The 25,709-nt window shown below is 53.9% G+C and overlaps 1 protein-coding gene across 6 annotated transcripts in view; it reads right to left on the reverse strand.

Annotated features, from left to right (window-relative positions):
* Positions 1-25,622, reverse strand: part of HDAC7 (histone deacetylase 7) — a 43,605-nt gene extending 17,983 nt beyond the window's left edge. For 2 of the 6 annotated variants that reach the window (XR_002782319.1, XM_011368205.2), the window contains exons 1-14: positions 25,356-25,622; positions 10,018-10,068; positions 6,482-6,669; positions 6,255-6,345; positions 5,838-5,949; positions 5,110-5,225; positions 4,845-4,970; positions 4,405-4,496; positions 4,105-4,215; positions 3,792-3,969; positions 3,381-3,577; positions 2,957-3,175; positions 1,511-1,724; positions 49-182 (exon numbers count right to left, since the gene is read on the reverse strand). Coding sequence is in view for 5 of the 6 variants with exons in the window: in XM_011368205.2 (XP_011366507.1) it covers positions 49-182; positions 1,511-1,724; positions 2,957-3,175; positions 3,381-3,577; positions 3,792-3,969; positions 4,105-4,215; positions 4,405-4,496; positions 4,845-4,970; positions 5,110-5,225; positions 5,838-5,949; positions 6,255-6,345; positions 6,482-6,669; positions 10,018-10,068; positions 25,356-25,374 (1,848 nt within the window). In the remaining variant the exon portion in view is untranslated. The remainder of the gene's footprint in view (positions 1-48; positions 183-1,510; positions 1,725-2,956; positions 3,176-3,380; positions 3,578-3,791; positions 3,970-4,104; positions 4,216-4,404; positions 4,497-4,844; positions 4,971-5,109; positions 5,226-5,837; positions 5,950-6,254; positions 6,346-6,481; positions 6,670-10,017; positions 10,069-25,355) is intronic. The other 4 variants (XM_011368206.2, XM_011368207.2, XM_011368208.2 and 1 more) reach the window with 4 other exon arrangements.
* Between the last annotated feature and the right edge of the window lie 87 nt (positions 25,623-25,709).

The following is a 25,709-nucleotide window of genomic DNA, read 5'->3' on the forward strand; positions in this document are numbered from 1 at the left end:
TATCACTCTTACCTCCTCAGTTCCACAGCCCCCACCTCACCTCCTCACCTCACACTGGCTCCGGAGCCCCCGCTCCTGCAGGCGAGACCAGATGCTCTGGATGCGGCCTGCGTGCTCTGGATGCCTGCTGTTGTCTCCACAGGAGCACTGGTGCTTCAGCATGACCGAGTCATAGACCAGCCCTACCCAGAGCAGGGAGTCCTCACTGCCTGCTCGCCCTCCCCCCATGGAGCCAGACCTGGCACAACCACCCCCCCCGCCATGCCATCCTGAACTTTGGCCCTTTACACCCAGACTCACCCCCCCAGCTGCTTACCCTGTTATCCTAACCACCTCACACACACACCAACACAGCCCAAGCCAACACAACTGCCACACAGCCACTGCCTTCCCAACACAACGACCCTCCTCATATGGCTTGATACATGGACCGTGAACTCAAGAACTCAGAGGGTAACGAAGGGAGGCCTAATGTCAGGGCCTCACACTGAATGTCATGACCCAAATAGGCTGCCACGGGGGAGCAAGAGGAGAAAGAATTCCTCAGGAACCCCAAAACCAGGAGTTGGGAGGCCCACAGTGATACTGGGCTATGTAACAAGACAGATACAGTTTTGGGGAAGTGACTGTTACAGCCTGACCAGTGGGACACCTAGAGGAGGGCCCTGTACACTGCCGGTAGGGTAACTGTCAAGACATCAGGGATCTTCAAAATGCTCATACTATTTGATCCAGAAACACCACTCCTTAAGAGCAACCCTTGGTAAACAACTCCGGGGATGAGTAAAGGTTTATGGACAAGGAAATCCAAATGAGGAAAAATGAGTAACCCATCTAACTGCCCAACTAGGAAAAAATCTTTAAGTAAAAATAAAATACTGTGATGAAATACTGTAACAATCTCATTTCTAAGGATTAATTATATTATGAAACATTCATAATATGTTAACTGAATACAGCAGAGTAGAATGTGTATATGGCACTTGTGTTGGTACCTGAATATGGTACATACTGTGTTTGTATGTGTGCATTTGGCTGGAACAAAGACTGGTCAGAATATAGGAGCATTTAAGAGTGGTTGCCTCTGGGTGGTGGGATAATGGTTGGTGATTTTTATTCTATTCTTATGCTTTTCTGCAATTTTCAAAATTTCTAAAATGCTTTTGAGCTCTTTTCACAAGCAGAGCAACAAAAATAAATTCCATTTTTGAAAGGCCTAAACTAGCTGTCAAGAGATCCTGACAATTCTTAGCCTGGCCTGACTGCCAGCTTGCTATTTGACAAGCTTGTCACCTTAGAGTTCCTGAGCCTAGGTCTCCTCATGTGTAAATGAGATCCACCACCTAGTCCTCCTGCTTCATGGATGCTGTGTGGATCTCAAAAGATCAAGAAAGTGCTCTGTGGCCTCAAAAACTGTCCTGAGTGACATCACGATACAGACATGGACCCATGCCCGAACCTCTGTGTGCCCCAGCCCCTTCCTCCTGCCCCACTCTAATACGAGTCTTACCTGTGGTGAAGGGTAGGGTCCTGGAAGGGGTTTCTGAGCTGGGCAGGACATGGGCCTGGCTGGTGGGCTCCAGGATTGACAGTGAGGCAGCTGGGGACGACTGAGTCCTGGACAGCGGCCGGTGACCACCCTGAGCCAGCGGAAGATGCACAGAGTCGCCAGTGCCTACCCGAGGGAGCCGCCCGGCCAGTCGCTGCTGCTCCCAGAGAAACACCTGAGGGACACAGCGGGGCCTCAGTCTCCAGTTTCTCAGGATCCTGTCCTATGTGCTTCTGCCCAAGGTCTTGGAAACCTCCCTACAGGCCCCCTTTTGGGAGAGATTCCAGGATGCCTCTAGCCCCACCTCCCAGCCAGGTTCTGGCCTTTGACTCTGAGCTTTCTACCCCCACAAGCCCCCAAAGGTCTACATCTCAGACTGACCATCCCTTTCCCCCAGAGCTCCCTGGGCCTTTGGGACTCCAAAGCCAGAACCCAGGTGAGGGGCCTCAGGCCCAGCTCTAACCAGGATCTCCTCTTCTCCAAGGACTGTGCAGCCACCCAAGGACGTGGGGACCTGCACGAGCCACTGTATGTGTGTGGACTGCTACCACGTGTTATGGGCTGAATCGTGTCCCTCTCCCACTTCATGTCTGAAGGAAATCCTAACCCCTAGTACCTTGGAATGTGACCTTAATTGGAGATAGGGTCTTTACAGAGGTAATCAAGTCAAAATGAAGTCATCAGAATGAGCCTTAATCCAATATGACTCCTGTCCTTATAAAGAGGGGAAATTTGGACACAGACGTGGACAGAAGGAAGACAACGTGAACACACACGGAGAAGACAGCCATCTACAAGCTGAGGAGAAAGACCTGGAACAGCTCCTTCCCTCACAGCCCTCAGAAGGAAACAACCCTGCCAACACCTCAATCTCAGTCTTTTAGCCTTCGGAACTGTGAGGAAATAAATTTCTGTTGTTTAAAGCATCCAGTTTACAGTACTTGTTACAGCAGCCCTAGCAAACTAATACCCCATGGCTTGACTAACATGGTAAGAGTGCTCTGGTTGAAGCACTTGAGCCAGCTCTGCCCCACCTCTTGCCCTAGCCACCTTCCCGGAGACAGTACAACTGGTCATAGGGAGAAGTATTAGAGTAGGAACGTGTATGGCTCCATGAGAGGCCAGCCTCACTGCTGGAAAAGGGACATGACTTCACGCTGAGCCTGGCAGGCTGCTGCAGTGTGCATGTAAGTGTAAGTGTGCATGGGTATGGGTGTGTGTGTGTGTGTGTGTGTGTGTGTGTGTGTGTGTGTGTGTCCGTCTGCACCTTGGTCTGGATCTGGCAGGGCAAACATGGTTTCCAGAGCTATTTCTTGCACTCATATCCTATCTCCCTCCCTTCCATCTATGCCAGGGCCCAGCATCTCCCACTCACACCTTCCAGAGGGCACTTGGGCACTGCCATACCTGCTGGTGCTGCTGGAGCGGAATAGGGCCTCTGGCCTCATGCTGCCCATGGCTCAACTCCCTGTGTTCCAGGCTGTCATCTCCCAGTGGCCCCACTCCTCCGCCATCTGTCTCCAGGTCCTCAGCTGAGGGTATCTGCCATAGTCGGGGCTTCTCACTTGGCTTGGCTGGTCTCTGGAGAGGGGAGATGCCCGCTGAGAAGTCATGCTGGAGTGCGGGCTGTGGGGTGGGACATGATGGGCTTCGTGGCCACTCATCTGACTGGGACTCCTGTGGCCATGCAGCTCTTAGTCCCTAGCCCCTTAGCCACTTCCTCACTCTAGCCCTCCAGATCCCTGCCCTTCTGAAGCCTCCCTTCTTTTTTCAGCCCCCAGGGGCCCAGTTAAGCAACCCCTCACCACCTCCCCTACCCAGTTCCCCTCACCTTGATCAGCTGGACATGAGGTTTGAGCTGCCCCATGCTGGGCTGCAGGGGACCCAGCGGTGGGGAGGCGGTGGTGCTTGGGGGCAGGGGCTCTGAGCGGGTCCAGCTCAGTGGCCAGTGGAGGCCTGACCCAGGGAGCCGCTCGGTGGTCAGTAAGGACTGGGCCAAGTGGAAGAGCAGGGGCCCAATCCCAGGCCCTGGAAAGAAGGGGTTGGGGGGCATAAACAGGGAACCATGGGGATGAATGGAAAAAAGCAAGGACGTGGGGTGGAGGGCAGGGACTCAGCAGCGAGACACAGAGAAGGATGGGAGGGTGCCAGAGGGGGCAGGAAGGATGGGATCAGTCCCAAGCTTGGCCCTTAGCAGGTTGCCAGGATCCAGCCCCTCCCCTGGAGAAGCAGCAGTACTTACCAGTCTGCAGTGGGGCATGAGAAACTGAAGGATCCAGGAAAATGGGCTGTAGGCGAGAGGGCATGGGGCCACTAGTTTCAGGCTCCAGGCCATGGGGAGGAAATAGGGGTGCATGGGGGCTTCCCAGGACTGGCCCCCGAGGGCCCATTGTTGGATGTGTCCTGCGGTCACCATCAGCCTGGGGAGGAGGTGGGGAGGAGTCACAGGGGAGCAGGTTCCAGCAGAAAGAACAGTGAAGGCAGTGGGACGGCAGGAGAAGGGAATAAAAGAAGCTGAGGAGCTTGGCATGGGGGAGGGCGCCTCAGCCACTCACCCTGGCAGGGGCAGGCAGCCCCAGTGTGATTGCGGGCAGCAAGGACACTGTCGGCAAGGCGAACGGGGCCAGAGAAGTCTCCTGCCGCCGCAGCCGCTGGCCCAAGAGCGCCTGCCATAGGGAGCAGGGCAGGGGTCACTGGTCCCAGACCTCCACCCCCGGGCATGCCCTCCCCAGAACACCCAGGAGGCTCAGGTGGCGCTGCCCAGACCCTGTGGCCCCAGCCTGGTCAGGGTCGCTTGTTGAAAGGAAGGCTGAGCCTCAGAACTGCCCTAGAGAGTCCAGCCAGCGAGGCCTTACCTTTGAGCCCAGGACGGGGTAGGGGCCGTGCTCACTGTCGTTGGGGGAGCTGCACCCTGATGCAGGTGTGCTGCTACTACTGGGGGAGGAGTCTGAGGGTTGGAGAGGGAGGGAGGCATAGTTAGAGACCAGGCGGTAGCCAGAAGGGTGGCCTCTGCTTCTCACTTTCCTCCCAGAAGGATAGGAAGAAAGCAGGCCACTATTAGTCTCCAGGGTCTTTGGACTTTTTTTTTAAGGCACCCCTTCTTCTGGGCAGATGTCAGCTTAGCCGAGAGAGCAGGGGTTGGCTTTTAGCCCCAACTTGCCCCCTAGCAAGAGCGTAGGACATATGCTGTACAACCAGCCACCCATGATAGCCCTGAGGAGGGGACCTCTGCCTTGGTGGCACCTGGCCCAAAGGGATGAGATCAGCCAACCCCACCCGTGTTGTTGGTCCTTACCTCCGAGGGTCTCTGCAGGCCGCCGCCGGAGACTGGGAGGGGCGCTCTCCTTTCTGAGTAGTGGATTCTTCCTCTGCTCCAGGGACTTCTTGGGCTTGTAGCGCAGCTTCAGGTTGGGCTCAGAGACTGTGGGAGCACCAGCATTACTCAGCCCCACACCCACCCTCCTCCCCTCTGCCTGTTAGCCCTCCCCCCCAGTTATCCCATGTCCAAGGCCCTCTCCCTTAACCCCTCTGTTGGGTCTCCACCTGCCCATACCACTCACCTGTCTTACGTAGAGGGAAGTGTTCTGGGGGGTCACTAGGCAGGCTGGGAACAGGAGGCAGAAAGCTGCTGAGCATGGAGCGGGCAGCTCCTTCCGTCTCCAAGGCCTCGAGAGTTCTATGGAATGAGTGCCAAGGACTGCTTCAGAGGAGCAAGGATGCCCAGAGGCCTGGAAGCCACCTCATTCCACAGGGGCGCTTTCCTGAGCATGGGCATGGGACCTGCCAGGGGAAGTGCAGCCAGCAGGGTGGGCAACATGGGGCTGACAGGAATAGGGGCCACGGCAGCACGGGGCCTCCCATCCTCACATGCAAAACTCTGATCTTGGCAGAGGAGCAAGGGTCCCAGACACACTGGGAACTCTGACTCAGGTGGGAAGAACCTGCTCTAGGAATCAGAATATATTTGTGCTTAGAGGCGACATAAAAAGAGAAAGGAAAATGTATGGAAGAAGACTACCAATGGGGTGGTGTGTGTTTGTGTGTGCATGCATGTGCACAAAGAAGGGCCTCAGGTCGGGGTGGGGAGAGATAATTAAAGGAGAGAAGAGGGCAGATGTCAGTTGGGAGAAGGAACTGGGGGATGTATATTACTTTAGGAGGTGAAGGATAAGGATCAGGTGATGGGCAGCGGGGAGGAAGGGGAGGGTATGTGAGTGCTCACAGATGGAATTATAGGGATGAGAGGGCATGGTAAGGACGTAAGGGAGCAGGTGAGAGAGGGAGTTACCTGTAGGGAATGCTGGGGCTACTGGGATGGACTGTTCTCTCTAAGGCTGCCTGCTGTTTCTTTAGAATCACCTCCGCCAGTTTCTGCTTGACCACACTGCTGGCCACGGCACCTGCAGAGGCAGACGACCATGAGAGAGTTTGGGATGGGTAGACAGGAGGCCACCCTGGTACATTCTCTGCCTGCTGCCCCATCCACTGCCCCAATACAAGGTGTCCTAGGGACTCCTCAGGTAAGAACCAAGCTCGAGGCCTCACCTCAACCCTCCCCCCATACCCGCCCCCACCTGCATTCACAGGCAGAGCCCAGCAAGCAGAGGGATATCTGGGCTGGCGTCACTCCCACCCCAGCCCTCACGTGCCCACACAGGAGGGCCATGGACACCGGCCGGGGGTGGGATGGGGGCTCCATTCTTACTTCGCTTGCTCTTGTCCTTATTGAGAAGCTGCCGCAGCTCTTGCTCCTGCTGCCCCACCGGCAACTCAGGCATCGGCGTGTCCATTGAGAGCTGTGGGCAGGGCCAGCCGCCCAGGAAGGGGCAAGGAGTTGAGGACTGAGACAAGGGTCTGGGGGGGCCAAAGGGAGGGAGGGGGCCTTGGGGCTGAGCTCAAGGCTGCCATGTGTGCAGAGAGCTCTGTCTTTACCCTCATGGGCTCCACCGAGCGCTGCTGCTGCAGGCCTGCCAGGAAGAGGCGGTGGTGCAGGTGCTGGGGGTGCTGCAGGGCCAGCAGCGCTGGCTCCGGTGGGGGTTCCACCGGGGGCCGCTGGCCCACCCGCAGGTCCATGGGCTGGGGCTGAGGGCCTGGCGTGTCTGCCCGGGGCCTGGGGCAGCCTGGGGACACAGAGAGAGTGGGGTCAGCCAGAAAGTTTGTCTGCAGGTGCATGGTTACAGCCTCATCAGCCTCCTTCAGGCTCACTTGACTCAAAATGACACAACATGTTTGAGGGGCCTTTTCTTCACTTCGTCCTCACCATGGTCCCTCAAGGTAGGTATTTTCAATTCCATTTCACCCATGAGAAAAGAGGTGATAGAAAATGTACACGATCCATCGCTGGTGGGGTTCAAATTGAGACTTCTGACTATGAGCATACCGCTTTCCCACTAAATGTGTTGCTTCTCCAAGCTGGAAGCTGGGGCTGTGGAGATTTGAAGATGGGCCGAAAGCCCTTTGGTGGTACATTCTGGATCCTGCCTTTTCTTTCCCTTCTTTCCCTCTGGAATTAGGGTTTGGTCCCGCTGCCCCTAATGACAGCAATCAGACGGGCAGATAGTCCCCTTTATTCAGCTTCCAACCCCAAAGGGCCTCACAAGCCTCTCAGTCGCCACCCTCCCTACTCTATCCCAGGCCATAGAATAAAGAAGCGGTGCCTCAAACTTACAGCCAAGCCCTGACTGCCACCTCAGGCCTGCACAGACCACATGCCCATGGAGCCTGCTCTCTCGGTTACCCTCATGCCAACTCTAGGCCTGCAGTAGTAAGGACAGTTGCCTCTTCTTGAGTGTCCTCTGCACCTATGCCAGGGGCACATTGCCAAAGCTGTGGGTGCAGGGACTATTTATACCTAGCTGCCAGACCAGGTTCTCCACCAGCACAGCCAGTTGGACCAGGCCGAGCTGAGCAGCGAAAGATGCTCAGAGATGGATCTGCTGCTGGGTGATTATACTGAAGAAGAGGAAGCAGGTAGGGGTGGAAGTAGGTGCCCTCAAACAGAGCACACAAGTACAAAAATCCTCCTGGTGAGGCTTCCATCAGCTCATTCAATGCTGAACAATCTCCATCAGGGCAGCCACAGGCTGTCCTTGGGGCCTGAGACTGAGGGAGACTGGAAGGCACTATGGCAAAGCTCCAGCTGGGGAGTCAGGAAACTCGGCCTCCAGGCCCAACTCAACCATAACTAGTCATTATCTTAACATCTGTAGCACATGTGCACATGTGGCTGCAAAACCTTCTCACCTCATCACCCCCATAGGCCCTGGGAGGTAGCTATTACTATTCAGTCATCCCAAACAAAGAAACTGAGGCTAAGGTAAGGGCCACCCAGCTCGGGGCAGAGTGAGCATGGGTTCTAGTCCTGCTGAAGACAGTGCTTGGCTCTGTTTTCTCATTGACTCTCAATAGTCACCTCCCCCTTGCAGCTCAAAAGCTGAAAATCCAGGGTCCCTAAACTGTTGCTCACCTTGATGGGGTCAAACAGGCAAGAAAAAAAAAAGAAGTCACCTCTCTTCATGAGAGTTTCTCACTGGGTGAAGAAGAGGAGCCTACAGCAGGTTGTTGCTATGGGGCATCCCTTCTAATATTCTCTGACCATGAGATGGAGACAAAAAGGAAGCAGAGGAAGGAGATGCCTACACAACTGTCTGGCTGTCAGGAGACAGGAGGGGAGAGCTGTGTACCCAGAAGCAGCCAACAGGCAATGCGCAGCTTTGTTCCCCTCACCCTTTGCTCTCCTATGCGTCCATGCAGAGAAACCAGTTTCATTCTGGGGCTCAGATGCCAATACACTTCTGCCCCAGGTGTCCTAGCTTCCTGAGGTTACTCCCCTGAAGATGCAAGAAGGACCTCGGGGACCCAAGGCAGGCCACTGCACTTGCAGCTAGTGGTTTTAGCCACACACAAACCGTAAGCGGCCCCATCTCTTACCCCCAGGCCTGCCATGGCCTCCAGAAAAGAAGGCTTCTGGGAATGTGGGAGGGGCTCCGCCCGCAACCCTGAGAACATCTCTTGAGGTGATTTAGCATTTAGGGATCTGAAGAATATGGTGCTAACCTGGCTTCTCTCACCTTCGTCTCCTACATCTGAACTCGAACCCTCCATTTAAGCCATCAGCTCCCATCTTGTCCATGTGCCTTTTGTCCTCTGAGCCTTTGCTCACAACATCCCTCTGCTGGTGCTATACTCACTGCTCGATTCTACTTTTCCAGATCCTACCCTTTCTTCCAAGATCAGCTGCAGACTTCGCTCTTCTCTGGACCCAGCCCAGCTTCCCCTTGTCCCTCCCTCCTCTGGATTTCAATCATGTTGGCGGTTCTGTGCCCTATAAGCACCACGTGGGCAGGGGCCACGTCTAAGGTAAGCTCCAAGGGATAGGACTTGGTTTTGTTTACTGCTCCCTAACCCAGCACCTAGAACAGTACCCAGGACATGATAGGCACCCAATAAATGCTGGTTGAATCAATGAATAAATCTCTATATCCCCAAAAAATGCCTAGGAAGGCGCCCCAGCACAGAGATAGGGTTCATTAATGTTTCTTTTTCTAATTTCTGTATTTAATTTTTAGGAAATTACACATCTAGAAAGACTAAATAATAATAGGTGGTAGATTTAACGTTTCTTGAATGACTGGATGAACACATTAATCAGTTGTCCCCTCATTTGGCAATGGTTGCATATTGCATTCTAGTATTATTTCTCTTTTTGTTTATGGGTCCTCCCCAACTTGCCTATAAGCTTTTGGACACCTAGAATAGAAGCAAAGAGGGTACCTGGCCTTCATTCCTTCCTGCCATATGTAACTATTAGGCATCAGGTACATACCTTGCATCCAATAGACTCTCAGTGGATATTGGATGAAATTAAGGAGGGGGCAGCCCTCATCCAGCCACAGCCCCAACCCCAACCCCAGCCCTACAGGCATGTCCTAAAGCAGAGTAGCTGCAGGAACTCCACTCATCTCTTTGCCCGGTGCAGTCTAACAGGAGGCAAGGAAGGTGAGAGAACCAGGAAGAAGGGTCCCTCTCTTCCCACCCCAGTAGCACAATGCATCGTTCCATCCTGCAAGGGCTGCCATGCCCACCTTGCAGGGCTGGTGTGAGGACTGAAAGAGCCAACAATCGAGAACATGCCGTCCTGCCCAGAGCCTGATATAAGGCAAGGGCCCGAGAATAAATAGTAGCTTCCTACTCGCTTTCCTGTTTCTCTGCATCCAGCAAGGAACAAAAAGAGCATCTTGCCTTTCCTTTTCCTGTCGTGTTTCCTAGTACTGGGGTCAGCCTGGATCCAGAGGTGCCACCTTATCCTCATTCTTTACCCCTCTCCCCTAGAACCCCTACCTCCCAAACTCCCTGGCTGATCAACTAGCTACCCTGCCCAACCACTGTTTAGCTCCTCACCCTTCTCATGTCCTTTCCATCCTCACCTTCCACTCCCCACCACAGTCTCCCTCAGGACCCATGCTTACCTGTGCCAGGGGGACTGGGACAGTGGGCACCCGGGCTCACCTGGGTCCCATCTGTAGAGAGAAGAGAGATGGAGAATAGGGGCTGCAGGGAGGCGGCACAAGGAGAGCCAAGCCAGGCAGGCTCCTTGCCACTCCAGGAGGCCTGCACCCAGCTAGCTTGAGCCCTCCAAAACCTTGCACCTCCACCAGAAGCTAACCAAAAAGAGGAGACTGCACGTCACTCCTTTCCTCTAATTCCCATGCTGGACGATGGCAGTCCTTGCCTCCTTCTTCCTCTTCCAATCTACTGAGCGACTCAGATATCTCACCCTGCTGGAGCTCAGCCCACGAGAACCCAAAGAGGCGTCAGTTCACCCAACAATGCCCTCAGCCCTCCTGATGTGCTCGGGTTCCCATAGCCCAAAGGGGAAGAAAAGGGCTAGGAGGTGAGGTGGGACAGCACGGCTGCTGAGACTACACTAAAGATGCCAGGAGGGAGATGGACAGGGGAAATCGGGCCTGGAGAAAAGGAACTGGGGCCCACTCGGACGCTTCCACAGTGGGAGAGGAACTGGGTCATGGCCTGGAGGTCAAGTTAGATCTGGTGGGAGCTGTAACATGAGGCGTCTGGAATACACAGCCCGAGGACCCCATGGTAGGAGCTCCTTTCCTCCTGCTGCTCCATCCTGTGTCCTGCGGCCTGCTCCCCCAGGGAAGAGAACCAACCACTCAGCCATTTTCTAGGATAACATGAAATAGAAGTCTTTCCTTCTAGAAATGGTCACCTCTCTCAGGCTCCTAAGCCCAACCCAGAAACTCTATCCCATTCAGAAGGAGAGAGGCCCTCAGGAGCCCAGAGGCTGAGTGGGCTGAGTGGGCTGGACACCTTTCCCTCCTGCTGTCCCAGTTCAGAGCCAAGGGGACAGGAGGCCAGGGACTGGAAAGCCATCTGGAGGGGGCATTTAGTGGACACACAGAAGCCCTCTTTAGGCCAGACCTGGGGTAGAAAAAGTATTTTCTGGAAGAAAATTGATGGGTGCTCCTCTTTGGATCTGAGTCTAAGGGGCAGCCACAGTTCCTCTTCTAAAGCTGAAAAAGAAGAACTCCCTGAAGGCAGACACCACTGGGGGATGGGACAACTCTGGGCCCAGAGAGACTCCCACCAACTGCCCTCAAACACTCAGGCCCCATGCTTCTGATGACAACGTTTGGTAGGGAAATGTGGCTCCACCTATTCAAATTCTGCCCATCCTTTGAAGTCTGATCCAAGCCCACCTCCTCACGAAGCTCCCCCTGACCTCTCCTCTCTTCAATTCCCAGAGCACCCACTCTGTGTCCACCACCTGGACATTTCATTAATCATGATGTCTGGGGTTTCATTCGTAAGCCATGTCCCTCTCTACCTAACACTTTGCTGGGCGCATGGCAGGCTCTGTCAGGAACTGGTGAACTGAACACAATGCCTCTCTCCTGGCTTCCTGCCCAGGACATGGCATGAATATTTCTCAAGGTTTGTGAGCCTCAAGGAACACTGGGGTGGGAGGCAGCCTCTCCGCCCCAGGATGTGGTAACCCCCATCCTGGGCTCTCTTAGGACCTCTTTCTTCTGCAGGACCTGGTGCCCCAGGAGAGGTTTCTGAATCAGTTTCCCAGGTACACTCCCAGAGCCCATGTTGGGCCTAGAGTCCCTGACTACAGAGAATTCTCTCCTACCTCCTTGGTCCCTGAGGACTGGTCAGCAGCATTCACGCTTGGGAACAGAGCCAGTTCTCTGCACCTCACTCTCCTGGTAACCACAGATTCTGGACACCGTGGACTCTCTGGATAGGAGAAAAACTAAAGGCCCTGAACTCCGTAGTGTTTATTACCAGGCCCAAAAGGGATGTTTTGTGAAGCTGATCGATGATATAAACTCTGTTCAGAAAAGCTGCATGTGTGCACGTGTGTGCGCATTTGTGCTGCTAACAGGGGCTGTTTCCAAAAGCAATTCCTGAAAAAAGTTTAGCTTCTCCCCTAACTCCCCAGCTCTGGGCTGTCAGCCTTTGATTTCTGAAAAGCCCAGAACATCAGAGATAAGACCTGAGGAATAGCTCTCCAGTGTCCCAGAGGGTGGAAAGGTATTGAAAGGCACCTAGTCAGTGGGTAAACTGAAACCAGAAAGTGAACATCCTGCATCTCAGGCCTGGGGATAAACTTGGAGGCCCCTCTTACCAATGGCCCGTCTAAAAGCACTGGTACCACTAATTTGGGGTCAAACTGAAATAGCATCAGGAGTGAACGGGCCCAAGGGGTGGAGAATGCTGTGTAGGGCTGGACCCTTCTCACACAGATCCAGACCAGGGTGGAGACCTCTCCTTTATGGAGTTCTAGCTCTACCCATTTCTACCTTTTTGGGAAGCAACTGTGGTCAGGCTGAAGAGACAGTTTATTTGGCACTGAGGCACCTGGCCTACCAAATCACCTCCCCAAACCAGAATACCTGATCTCAACCAGAACCAAAGAGCTCCAGAAATCCTGCCCCACTGGGTCGACCTCAGCCCTCAACAACCTCCAGAGCAGACACAAAGGCCACTCTTCCATCGCCTGAGCACCTGTACAAGCTGTTCTCCCCACTTACCTTGTTGCCCCGGGCCTTTACCTGCCCAGAGAAACCTGAGCCCTGCCTGACCACCTGCTCTCCCAGGTGCGGCAGGCCCTCTGTCAGGGAGATGGCTTCCCCAGGAGCACTGCCACCCAGAAGCCTTCTCCTAAACACCTCTGATGTCTTTTTTGAAGCTGTTTCACCTGCTTGGTCTCCTGACCAGCTAAAAGGAGGGGCAGGAAGACCCAAGCCCCAGGAGCTGGAGGAAAGCAGGCAGCAACAGAAGGCCAAGTGCTAGGTTCAGGGCTGATCCCCTCCACACCCCATGCTGCAGCTCTGGTTCTGTTTCCCTGACACAGGCAGGACAATGCTGGCAGAAAAGAGGAAAGCTGAGGCCTCAGGAAGATCCAAGAATAAATAAACCTAAGAAAGAACATCATGGTTGCCAGGCCTCTGTGACACAGAGTGAGGGCTGAGAACAGAGGAGAGAAGCCCTTCTTGAGGGCACCCGGGTCACAGAATCTGAGAATATTAGAACTAAAGAAGCTTTAGAGATTGTTCAGTCCAACATTCTCACTTCACAGAGGAGGGAAGAGACAGGTCATGGTCACCTGGCAGGTCAGTGGTACTGCCAGGCCAGACCAGACCAGTGCAAGGGGAACCCAAAAAGTCTATCCCAAATGCAGGTACTAAGCACTTTCATTGTGAGCTCACTCATCCAGGGGTTGAATGGATGGAAATAAGAATGAAACTTGGTTCTCACTTTCAAGGAGTTTAAAATAAACTCAGAATTTTTGAGAAATTAAAAAGCGTACTACTTATAGATACTAAAAAAATTCAGAGCCCCAAAAAGTATACACCAAAGTTTCTTACTCATCTAACTCCCTAGAATTTCCCTAGAATTAACCCTTTCTAATAGTTTCGTGGGTACCTCTTCCAGAAATTCTTACTCATTTTCTTGACATTAAGCTGCTTAATGCTCAGATTTATCCAGAATCCAGGGGCCTGCAAGCTGGCTGGAAATTCCTGTCACATGAAGTTATGGAAGTTATCCGCAGCATAGAGGAAATTGGCTTTGAGGTCAGATGGACCTGGGTTCAAACTCTGACTCCCTCAGTGACCAGCAGGGAGAGCCAGTGATACAACGTGACCTGGTCAGGCCTCAGCTGCCTCATCCATAATAAGAGAATACGAATATCTGCTTGGAAGCAGTTATGAGATTAGCAATGCTGTGTGTGAAGCGCCTAGCACGTGGTAGATACTGCCTCAATGATCACGATTAATACTGCTTGCCCCTGAACTTGTCTGCAGCTTCCCTTCTGGCATAAGCATTTCAGTGTCTGGTCCCAACTGCATCCTCCCCTGCTCTACCACAGTCCGCTTTCTCCCAGATGAATTCTCAGGCCCCATCTCTTACCCACTGCCTCTCTCAACTACAGTCTCTTCCCTTTCTCTTTCACCTGAACTTTTGTAAACTATAGTAATACTTTACTATGTGCTAAGAGTTGTTCTAAGTTCCTTACATGTGCTAGTTCATTTAACCCTCATGACCAATCAATCAGACAGTTACTGCTTTATCTCCATTATGTAGACCAGTAGACCAAGGCCCAGCAGTGTTAAATAACCTGTCTGAAGTCACATAACATGCAATTGGCTGAACTGGGACCTGAGCCAGGCGATTGGGCTCCAGAATCCATGTTCTCAACCAATATGCTCCCTTACTCCTCCCTAGCACTTCCACTCCCCACAGGCCAGCAGGGAGAGAGCAAATACAGGACCTAGCTGGGCAGAGAGAAAGATAAAAAAATCACATAGCCCCACGAAGACCCTTACAAGCAAACCCCGGCCCTACTGCAGACTGGAGGGCAGAAGCTGCCTATTTCACCTTTGGGCTCCCATGAAGACAATCCTAATGAATCACTTCTAGATAGCAACCGTCAGCTTCACAAATTCCACGCAATGATTTCAGACCACACGTCTGAACAAGGGGCTGACAACAGGTTGAGGTCCATGGGCATCATGTTCTCTGCTCTTGGGTGCCCTGCCATATCCTTTCTCTAGAAGCTTCCAAGTCCCTCTGAAGCTCTCTCATTAGCATCCCAAAGTAAGCTCCCCTCTATCTAGAGGGACCAGGGGCAGAGACTGGGCTCCCAAGTGAGTGGCCTGGGACTTGGACCTGCCCCTCACAAAGGCGTCCTGTCAGTCCGTGGGAGGGGGCTGAAGCTTTGCAGGATCAGCAACTGTGCACCAAGCAGGAGGCTGAATGTCAGGGCAGCGAAGCTGGCCCTCCAGCCTCCTTCTGCTGCCTCAGCTGTAAGCATGCCCCTAACCACTCCCCAACCCGCCCCCCCAACCCTGCTGGGGCCCGGTGGCAGCTATTTTTAGCTCTTGACACCTGGGTATTTTGCAGCCGCAGGATGTCCGGTTTGGAGTCTCTTTCTGGGAATCCCACACGAGGCTGTTGTAAACAGCCCCACGCAGCGGTGGCCAAGCTGGGAGCCTCGCCCCCCCCCTCCCGCCCCGTCACCCCCCCCCACCCCCGCCGCGCCCCCTTCTGCTGTTTGAGATGAATCAAACAGGAAGCAGACGTAACCATGGCAGCAGCAGCCAGAGCTCCTGAGGTTGGGAAAAGAGCCTTCCCTGGATCCCTGCCCCTGCCCCAGGTCCTCTATTCCACTCGGTGCCTCTCTTCATGGATGGAGACCCCTGAACCGTGAGGTGGGGGAACGGGGCAATTGTGTGTGCGGCTGTCAGTTCCTGGGGCTGGTGCTCTCTGGAGAGACTCATTGTCCTCTGACAAAGAAAAATGGGGGTTTCCTCCAAGCCCTGCAGGCCTCCCAGGGTATCTTAGACCCACGACTTAGTCTTCCCTTCCTGCCCTTTGTGATGGTATGAAGGAAAGAGCAGGGCTACTTGCTCCAGGTAGCCAGCATCCACTTCCCATCACCCACAGCCTTCTCCTTACAGCAGGGGTGGCCTGCCCTGCCCACTTAAGGAATTCCTGAGCAGGCAGGCTTCCGCTGTCCCAGCACCCTGGTCCAGACTGCCCTAAGGTTTCTCAGGTCCCAAAAGTACTCAAAAACAAAAGTTCCCACTTACTCTCACTCCCCTGCTCCAGTAGCTCCAATCTTTGAGATGGGAAGTTTACCATGATGTCTAACCACCATCTTTCTTATCATAAGCAAAACATCCTGAGCAGTCAAGATGGGGGCCCCATACGTAACATGGGGAGAAGAGTTGAGGTTCTGTCAGTTTCTGCCTTTCTCTCCCCTTCCCCCACTCCTTGGTGCCACACTTCAACCAGCTGCTCTAGCAGCCAGCCCATCTAGTCTTTCTCAAGGGCCAGTGCTTGCCCCAACAGGAAGCACGGTCACTGCTCCAGGGCTGCCTCTGGGCCTCTCCTTCTCCCTCGGAGGTCTCAAATTCATTCCCTTGCCCTTCTTATTGTTCCCTCAGCTTCTGGGCCCTCCTCAACCAGACCTTGCCTCCCTGTGTACCCCACTCCTGCTCGCCAGCCCATCTGCCTCTCCCTGCTGCAGTGAACCAGAAGATGTGCCTTCCTCTGATCCTCTCACCTGTACCATCTGTGAGGCCACTCAGCCACTCCAGAGACTGCTAAGGAAAAGTTTAGCTTATACTATTACTAATTATCATATTATAATTATTCATTAATATTAGTAGTGATCAACAACCATGTATTAAATGCTTACTGTGTGCTGGTTACTGTACTAAGCATCTCACTTGTACTATTTCATTTTTCTTATTTGATCTTCACAATAGTCCTATAAGGTAGTTACTGTTATTATCCTCCTTTTACAAAGGAAGAAACTGAGGCTCAGAAAAGTTAAGAAACTTGCCAAAGTCACTTGATGGCAAGTGGGGCTTCTGAGGCCCAAGAATCTAAACTCTTAATCACTACACTGATGTGTGCAACTAGTTGCACCCACCTCCACTGAAGGGCTACAGGACAAAGAGGAGGCCCAGCATCTGAAGGCGTGAGGATGACTCCAGTGAGGGCATGTCCCCACAATGTGCTAGTTCTCCATCCAGAAAACATCAACAACAATAAAAATAAAAACAGAAAGAACAACCTCCGCCTGTGTCCTTCACATGATTTTTGTCTCCAGGAGACATTCCCCAACCCCATCTTCACTTCCTTTTTCATCTTTTATTTTCCCTGCTTTTTCAATGTACATGTTAACATTTTATTGTTTCCTGTAAGCTGCCTCCGCAGGGTTTAACTACCCAAGTAAACCTCCCAGGGCTGCAGGGGAAGATCACACTCTGTGTGAAAACACACTGGAAACTGTCAGGCCTATATAAATGCACGTTGTATAACCAGAGCAAGTCGCCTGTCATAGTAAGCATATTCCCTTGGGAGGAGATGCTCTCCTGCGTGCTCTCTCGCTCTCTCTCTCTCTCTCTCTCTCTCTCTCTCTGGCCACACACACACACACACACACACACACACACACAAGCACAGTGACCCCATGGGTATATGGAAGTGATGGATCACCCACTAGCAGAAGGGAGTACCCACCTTCGGGGTAGGCTCCTGGGGACTAAGAACACAATCAAAGGGCCATTGACACCCTTGGACATGGGGCAGGGAAAGGCAGAGGCCACTATGGGGCCCCTGGCTTGCTCCATGGCCTGGGGGCATCATGGATATGAGTCTGTGAATAGCAACAAGCTATGAATGCTGGCACTCACAGGGATCCACATTAATATTAATGACAGTGAATACCCCCGAGATCATTCTACTTATGACTGGGTATCTCTCTCATTTTGCCTGTTATTTTTGGAAGATGGCAGAGGTCTGTTGAGCATATTCTCCAGGTGACATGATTCCCTTTGTGGCTAGGGCTGCCCTTAAGACCTGGTAGACTGGGTTTTTCCAGATCACAGATCCAGGCTAGGGTGCTTACACAGCCTCAGGGAACCCAATAGCCAGACGCATGGTCCTGGGTACTGATTTAGACAAACCAGCTGTGAAGGACAATTTCTAGCCAACTGAGAACTTGATGATGAGATGAAAATTTACCATAGTGGAAGGTGGAGAGCACTGAAAAAACAGCAGACACAGTGTGATCTCATTTTGGTAAAAAGTACAATGTATAAAGGCATGTCAGGAAATGGGAAGGTATGCACTGAGGTATCATAGCAGTGATCTCTGACTGCTGGGATTGTGGCATTCTTAAATTTTCACTTGTCTATGTTGTCTGATTATCTACAATGCATACCGACTGCCTCTGTAATAATAAAACAGAATATATATATGTATATCACACACACATAAATATAAAGATGGCACAACAAATGGGTAGTGAAGTCAAGATGCAATCTCTGGTTCCCAGAGACGTAGGTCACAAGTCTTGAGTCAACTCCATAGATTGCATTCTTGGACCCCATACCTTCTGAGGTTCTGCATGATCTACATCCCAGTGTCCTCTGCCTCTCCTGAATCATGCAGATAACCTAGCATGGGGCTGGGCACAAAGTCAGGACTTACTCAATGAATGCCTGCAGGCTGAATAATGATCATTTCCTGAGAGAAATGCCTCCTGCCTCTTCCAGGGCCGCTGTGCTGGGAATACTCACTGCTGACATCACTGACCTTCCCATCTCTCTCTGCCTCATGTTCCTCTTAAGAGCTGCCAGGGAGGAGCTAAAATAAAGGTCACCCAGCAGATGCTGGCAAGGTATTCCACATCGGGGCCATCAGGGGCAGCCCGTCCCAGACCCTCCCCAGTGCCAGCTGGCGTCAAGGCCCTTGGGCCCCCCAGTGTCCTGCCTCACTGAGGGAGGCTGGGGGCAGTGAAGTGAAAGAAAGAAGGGGTCCACCCTGTGACTTCTGGCTCCAGACGCCTTGCTGCTCCAGGCCCTTATGGGTGGAGGAATCTGGAACAGTGAATTTGGCCAGTTTTTTTCTGTGAACTGGGGCTGGGTCCAGTTTCTGTTCTTCATGTCTTTCCCATTCCCTATCCCTGACCTTCAAAAATATGAACAATAACATTAATAATGATGATGAATATTCTGTATGCACTGACTTCATACCAGGCACGGTGCTAACGTTACTTACTTTAATCTCTATAGCAACTTCATGAGGCTAAAACTATTCTTATTTTTACATTACAGATGGAGAAACCGAGGCATACTTAGGTTACACTTGGCTATATGCAGGAGAATTAAGGACTCTGCAAAGGTCATCCATGCTTCTCTTTCTGTGTCTTTACGTTACAGAAAGGACCTCCTGCCACGCTTTGCAATGGGCCCAGCACAGCAGATCTAAGATGATAATTAACATCTGTGAGGTGCTTTAAAATCCATCAAATGCTTACACATGCATGTGCGAAAATCTGCCCTTGAAAGACTAGAAAACCAAACAAAACCCTTGGCAACTTTGAACAAGGTCTTGCAGCCATTCGGCTGGGATACAGACCCAGGTCTTTGGCTTCAGAATGGCACATTTCTTGCCCTCTAACACACAATCCCCCTGGTCTAATTCTTAAGACAACCTTGAAGGCCTGGAAGGAAGATGTACAACCTCTAGAACCCAGAGATGAAGCCTGCGCTCTACCCTATTCCGGGGCGGGTGGGGGGTGTTGAGGTGCCAGCACCTCCTCAGAGGCTCCACCGTGACTCACTCCTGGGACCCAGGGGAAACACAGCCCTGCACTGTGGGCAAACACTGCCAGCCACCCGCCCCGCCTCCAGCTCCCCGCCTCCACATTTGCTAACTGAAACCCGGCTGCTGCTATTTTTAACCCTCCAGCTCCCCCTTGCCTGGGGCTCCCCGCCTTCACCCAACCCCCACCTCCTGCCCCAACTGGGTGCCATCAGCCTGTCATTCTGAGAGCAGTTCTACAATTTGAACGCCCCAGAGGGCGCAGCGGATGCCCATGCAGGTTTGTAGGGCAAGCAAAACAAGCCAGTTTCAGCCCAGTTGCCGAATTCCCCCACCCTGGGCTCTTTCCGACCCTGTGGCTCCCAGCCTGCCCTGCTCCTCCCTGCCATCCTGGGAGCTGGGGGAGGGAGGAATGGGACTTTGAGGGCTGGGGGTGACTGCAGGGGCCAAAGCTGCACTCCTTGAAAGGGCTCTGCAGGGAACTGAGCTGGACTGCCGAAGGCGAATGAGATATGCCTTGTACTCTGGAGGGCGCAGGCTCGCCCAGAAGGCCCAAGGTCTCTCATAACCACCAGGGCTTCCAATCCCTGCAGGCAACAGGCGGAAAAAAGGAAGTGGCTGGAGACAGGGCAGGGGGGTGGGGATGGTGAGTTTAGCCCAGTGCCCTCCTCATTAAGAGAAGTCCCCTCCCTACCCTGCTGTGGGGCTTGTGAAGGGGCTAGGGTTGAAGTGGCACACAAATCCAGGGGGTTTGTGCACTGAGCAGCCTAAAGGAGGCCCAGGGTGGAATGCCAGCCAAGGCGGGGACAGAGAGTGCCTCTTCTCTTAAATGAGGACTACTCTAATACTCAGCTCTCTCTAAGACAAGGGCTGCACCTTCCTGCAGCCCAAACCTACAAGAAAACCTACCAGAAGAGGTTAGAGGTGAAGGGTCTGAAGGCTGCTTGGTGATGTAAAAGTTTAACCCCCTGAGAGCTGGAAAGGATAGGACAGCAGGGGGATCCACGGAGGCAATGCCTCGTAGCTGATATCTGTCCCCCTGGGCTGAGAGTCTCACCCAGTTTGGGGTGCAGATTCCAAGGGCCCAAGCGAGGCTCTGGAGAGCCCCGCCAAAGGTCTCCTCTACACCCTCTCTCCTGTCCTGGTTCCCTGTTCATCCTGCCTCTGCCTTCTCTCTGCCCTGTCCTCTCTGGCCCCTGCCCCAGCCCTTCTTTTTCTGGTTCTGTCCTCTCTTCCAGGGCCCAGGTCCTCTCTCAGCCCTGACCTCCCACCCGCTCCTCAGTGATTCCTGAGCCAGGTAAATAAATCCCAGTGGCCACTAAGGCAGCCGGGCTTGACCCAGAAGGGAGGGACTTGGCACAGGAGTTCCCAGGTGGAGAGGGAGGGAAGGAGGTGGGAGGAAGGTGAGACAGGAGAGTCAGGAATGGGGTGACACTTGAGAGCTCCTGGAGAAAGGCTGCTATCTTCCCAACATCCAGCATGTCCACAGGGCCCTGGACTCAGCACCACGAAGGAAAGGCGTTCCTCCAAGCCACGGAGTGGCCTCAATATTGGTCCTGTCCAGACTCCCCTCTTTCTCTCCTCCTTGGCCAACCTCTGGGGGCTGCTTGAGGAGGGGAGACCCTGCTGTATTCCATGCCAAGCAAGAGGCTGCCAATTCATGTCCCCTACCTGGACCCAGGAAGTTCCCAAACATTCTGAGAAGGCTTTTAAAGGCTCCCTTCCAGTCTGGGGAGGGAAAAGAAGGTGTCAATGTCACCTTCTCTGGCAGGCCTCCCCTGGCCACCCTCTCTAAGGAAGTCCCACCTTGTTATTCTCATCGCTGCACCCAGTTCATTTCCTTCTTAGGGTTTATAACAATGTGTAACTAAATGTAAATACTAATTTCTTTACTTGCTTACTTTTTACTGTCTGTCTCCTCCACTAGAGTGGAAGTTCCCTGCTTATGTGTCACTGCATATCTGTGCCCAGTGCCTGGAACAGGGCTCAGTAAGTATCCAGCGAGTGATGAGTGACTGGTTCAGTAAATGAGGCCTCCTCGTTGCCTACATCACCTTTAGGGTTGACACCCAATAGTTCCAGGATTTCCCCAGGGAGGAGGAAGTTGGATGGAACAGCAAGAGTAAGGTCAGGAAGCCTGGGACCCCAGAGGAAAGGTCAAGGCCCAGTTAGCATGTGCACCAGCCCCATGTGGTCCCCTTCATCACATCAAGTGCGGACATGTGTACACTTGCACATATTGAGGATGCAAGGCTAAGCCCTGGACCAGTCTCAAAGGCTTGAGTTTTGTCCTGGTTCTTCCTCTTAATATCCCTGTGTCCTTGACAAACACATACCTTCTAAAAATCTGTTTCCTCAAAAGAAAAAATGAAGAGGTTGGCCCCAATTGGTGGTCCTCAAACGCAGCTCTGTACCAGAATCAAATCGCCTGAAGCACGTGTTAATATCCAGATTCCCAGGCCCTGCCCCTGCAGAGTCTGAGCCTGTCTGGATGGGGCCTGAGGATTTATTTTTAACATACTCCCAGGTTACTCTGAAGCAAATGGTCTAGGAACTGGCATTTGAGGACCTCTATTAGATGGTGCTTTTCAGTCAACATCTGGACTTCTATTAGAAAGTCATTCCTGCATAGGTATACATCCCCCAAATCATGAACATATACCCCACATAGATGACACACATCTGCACTAATGTATACATACTCTTAAAACACCCAATACAAAGCCACCACACAGATCACAAATTGCCAAGGAACCAAAATATCTACGTACACAGCCCGGGACACAGACACAGGCCCCCGCCATACGCCCAGTGTGCACACACACCCATCACATGTTGACCCACACTAAACAGATGCTATCCTGAATTTATTTTGCCTCCGGGAACTGATCCAGGACCAAAGGAGCTATGCTCCGCTGATGAAAACATCCCTCCCACCTCTGCCACCTCCACCCTTACCCCTTGCCCCAGGCAGCATGCTATCTACCTCTCCTTTGTAAGGGGGGACTGCTGGAAGAGGGCAGAGATGGGATGAAGGAAGGCACAGCGGCCCCTGTCTTCACCTTCCCCCCATCCCAAGGAGATGCAAAAGGGCCTCTATCCAGACACTCCCCCCACACACACACCCCCACCTCACCCCCAGTGCTCACTCTGCTCACTCCTAGATTCCCAGGCTCTGGTCCTAGCAGCCAAAAGGGTTGGGGAGGTGGCCAGATCTAGGGACTCCTCCTAATACTCAGGCCTCTAAGGAAAGGGCTGTCTGGGGGCACCTTCCTGCAGCCTGAAGGCCTGGGTCCCCCAGGGAAGGTTACCACAGAAACGGGGGGAAATATCACAGGGAAACACAATACCCGGCAGGGTCACCTGCTGACCAGGCTTCCTGCTGTGTTGCCCACCACCCCCCTCATCTCAGTGGCCTCAGAGCCTTCTTCTCCAGACTCAGCCTGGGCCTCCACACCAATGCTCTTCGCCCTCCTGCCTCTTCTGGGTTGGGCCACGCAGCCTTATACAAAAACTCTGCCCCTCAATGGTTCCAAAGAACATCAGGGGGGCCCCGCAGCTGAGCCCCCCACTCCTAATCCTACCAACACCCCCACCACAGGAAATCAAAGCTTCCTGCCCCAGAGGAAGTGCCCCATCTAGTGAACAAATCCAACACACACAAACGTAGAGTCCTGGAGCCTCAGGGAGGACAGATGCCCTCCCCCCAGGTCCCAGGCCTCACTCCAGCCCTCCTTCCAACCCACTACAGGCCCTAGTCTCAGGTCTGAGACAGGCCAGGGCCAAGGTGTGAAAAGAGAGCACAGGCAGGACCTGAGCCAGGCCAGGAGAATGGGCACTGGCAGAGTTAGGTCTGGTTCCAGCCCCACTCAGTCTACCATTCCCTACTGGGTGACCCTGGGCCTTGTATTAGCTCATCTTGTCTCAGGTCCTTGCCAACGTCTAAATTACCAGCTCTTAATGAAAGGGCAGGAGAAAGACAAAGAGGAGGTGGGGGTTACATAGGCTTTTGCTTTCTGGGATCTTGTGAAAACATGCCTACAGCCATGAGAGGGTCCCCACTCCCCACCCCCATCACACATGAGTTTCTCACTCCCATCATCGGGGTTGAGGAGGGGATGGAGGAAGGGAAAGTTTCAACTCTCATTCCCAGAAACCACCAACAATGAAAGCTAGGGTCCATCATCCCTGAAGGAAGGGGCGGGGGCAGTCATAATAGTCCCCACACTGGACACTGATCCATCTCTTTATAGTCAACCTTTCCTCCTCCGTTGCTCTGGGAAGTGCACCTAAAGTTTTCTCCCCATTTTATTGATGGGAAAACTGAACTTCAGTGTCAAAGCAGAGTGACCAGGTTAGATTTCTGGAAGGGTCAGTGGAAAACCCGAATGCAGCTTTCCAGCCTCAGGATTCCAACTTAAGACCTGGTGGCCAAAGAGACACCCACCCATGGGCTCAAGCTAAAAAACACAGAGGCCTCAAGAGAACACTGCCCCAGGCCATTCCAGATGTAATACCAAGAGGCAGCTCTGAGTCTGCCTCTGAGCTTGGCTCTGTCAGGTGAGAGGAATATCAGGGGACCAAAGGCAGTGAGAAGTCCCAGCAGGTCCAAGACCTGGTTCCAGTCTTGGTTCACTGAGTACAACACAGTGGGCCTGCTTTGTGTCTTAGTTTCACTCAGATGGGACTGCAGAAGAGATGAAAATTACTTATTAATTGAGATGGGTAGAGGTAACAGAGAGCAGAGAAGGAAAATGAGATGCTAAGCAATGAGGAGCTAAGCGATGGCTTGCAGAAGCTGGAGAAGGAGCCTGGGAAGTCTAAGAGGGTTGGCATAAGGAGAGAAGTGTGTGCGGCAGCCTAGGCCACTTCAGGGGCCTGGCGTATGGGGTCCTGTTGGGAAGAAATAGGCTGCCTAGGTGCCCCATTAACAGGTAGGAAGCTGCGTCACAGTCTCCCTTCTTTCAGCCCAGTGGCTGGGCAGGATCTTGAGGAAGGTCGCCCTGGATCTAGGTGCAAGTTCTGGGAACAGGCTGAAGAGTCCAGATGTTGAGTCTCCATTAGGGCCACTAAGGTCCCATTCTCACCCTAAGAATTGGCAGGCAGAGCTGGACCACAGGCAGATGTTGCATTGGTGTGAGGAGAGGAATAGGCAGCAGCAATGCAGCCAGTGTCTAGATGCAGCGGGAGGTCTCTGGGTATGCAGGGCAGCCAGCAGGGACAAGGGAATGGCCTGGGCTTGGGAGAAGCAGAGGTGGCAGGCGAGGTCAAATCCGAATGGGCAGCCAGAGGGAAGGAAATGGGGGTGGGGGGAGCCGCCAGGCCTGCAGGCCCCAGAGGGCTCTCTACCAGCCCACAGGCCTAGAAACTCCAGGTGTCAGAGCCCAGCCCAGCTGCCAGATTTGCCGCCTGCTCTCACGCTCCCCAGCATCAACAGACCCCAGGCCTGGGGGCCACACATCCTGTTCCCCACCACTCAGTACAAAGCCTGCGGTCCCTCACTCCTGCCGGGCCCTCCACAGCTCACTAGGGTACAGGTGTCTCTCTACTCTGATGGGAACGGGGGGCGGGGGGGAGGGGGAGGTTGTGCCCAGAGAAACCTCTCTCCAGAGGATCAGTTTACCCCAGCGGAGGGGTCCGAGTATGGCGCTGACAGAATCCGTGAGATGGGGTCGCTGATGTCCAGACCCACGAGCCCAGCCCCAACTCAGTGGGTCCTGCCCTTTGCCCTCACGCTTCCAAACCTTCCGCTCCAGAGCACCGCCCCCTCCTGGGGCCGCGGCGGCCGTCGCTCCCTCCCCAGTCCCCCAATCAGTCCTCCCAGTAATGGGGGTGATGGGACCCCGGGCCCGTACACTGGCAGCCCGGGGCCTTCAACTCCTTCCCTGGGGCCTGTCGCTACCCCAGGGCGGGCGGATGTGGGCGCCCCGCGGGAGGCCTGAGCCCTCCGGCCCCGGAACCAGCCCCGGCCAGGAGCCTGCCAGAGCCCCGCAAAGCGGGGCAGGGCGAACGCAGTCGAGGGGCGCACGCCGGCCCGGACCGCGGGGCAACCAGACCCGGAGCCCGAGCCGGAGCCCGAGCCGGGGCGGGAGGCGCCGCGGACCGCGCAGGGCGGGGCGGGCAGGGCGAGGGGCGGCAGCCCGGTACTCACCAGCTCCGGGGCTGTGCATCCAGGGGCCGGGGCCCTCAGAGCGGGGGGCTCATGGCGCGGCGGGGGGCTGGGGCGCCGGCCTCACATCCCCCCAGTCGCCGGAGGCTGCAGAAAGACTGTGAGACGGCGAGAGGAAGGGAGGGGGCCGGGAGGGGGAGGGCCCTGGCAGCCCGGCCGGCCGGGTAGGATGACAATGGAAGGAAATGCTTTATCTGAGGCTGAGAGCGGGCCAAGGGGGAGGGGAGGGGAGGGAGGGGGCCGGCGCTCGCGGCCCTGGGACACACCACCCCGGCGAACGCTACACGGCGCGGCGGCGGGCACACCGCGCGGCCCGGGAGGCGACGCCGGACGCGG

The sequence above is a fragment of the Pteropus vampyrus genome, unplaced genomic scaffold (genome assembly GCF_000151845.1).
Source record: "Pteropus vampyrus isolate Shadow unplaced genomic scaffold, Pvam_2.0 Scaffold140, whole genome shotgun sequence".
NCBI lineage: Eukaryota > Metazoa > Chordata > Mammalia > Chiroptera > Pteropodidae > Pteropus > Pteropus vampyrus.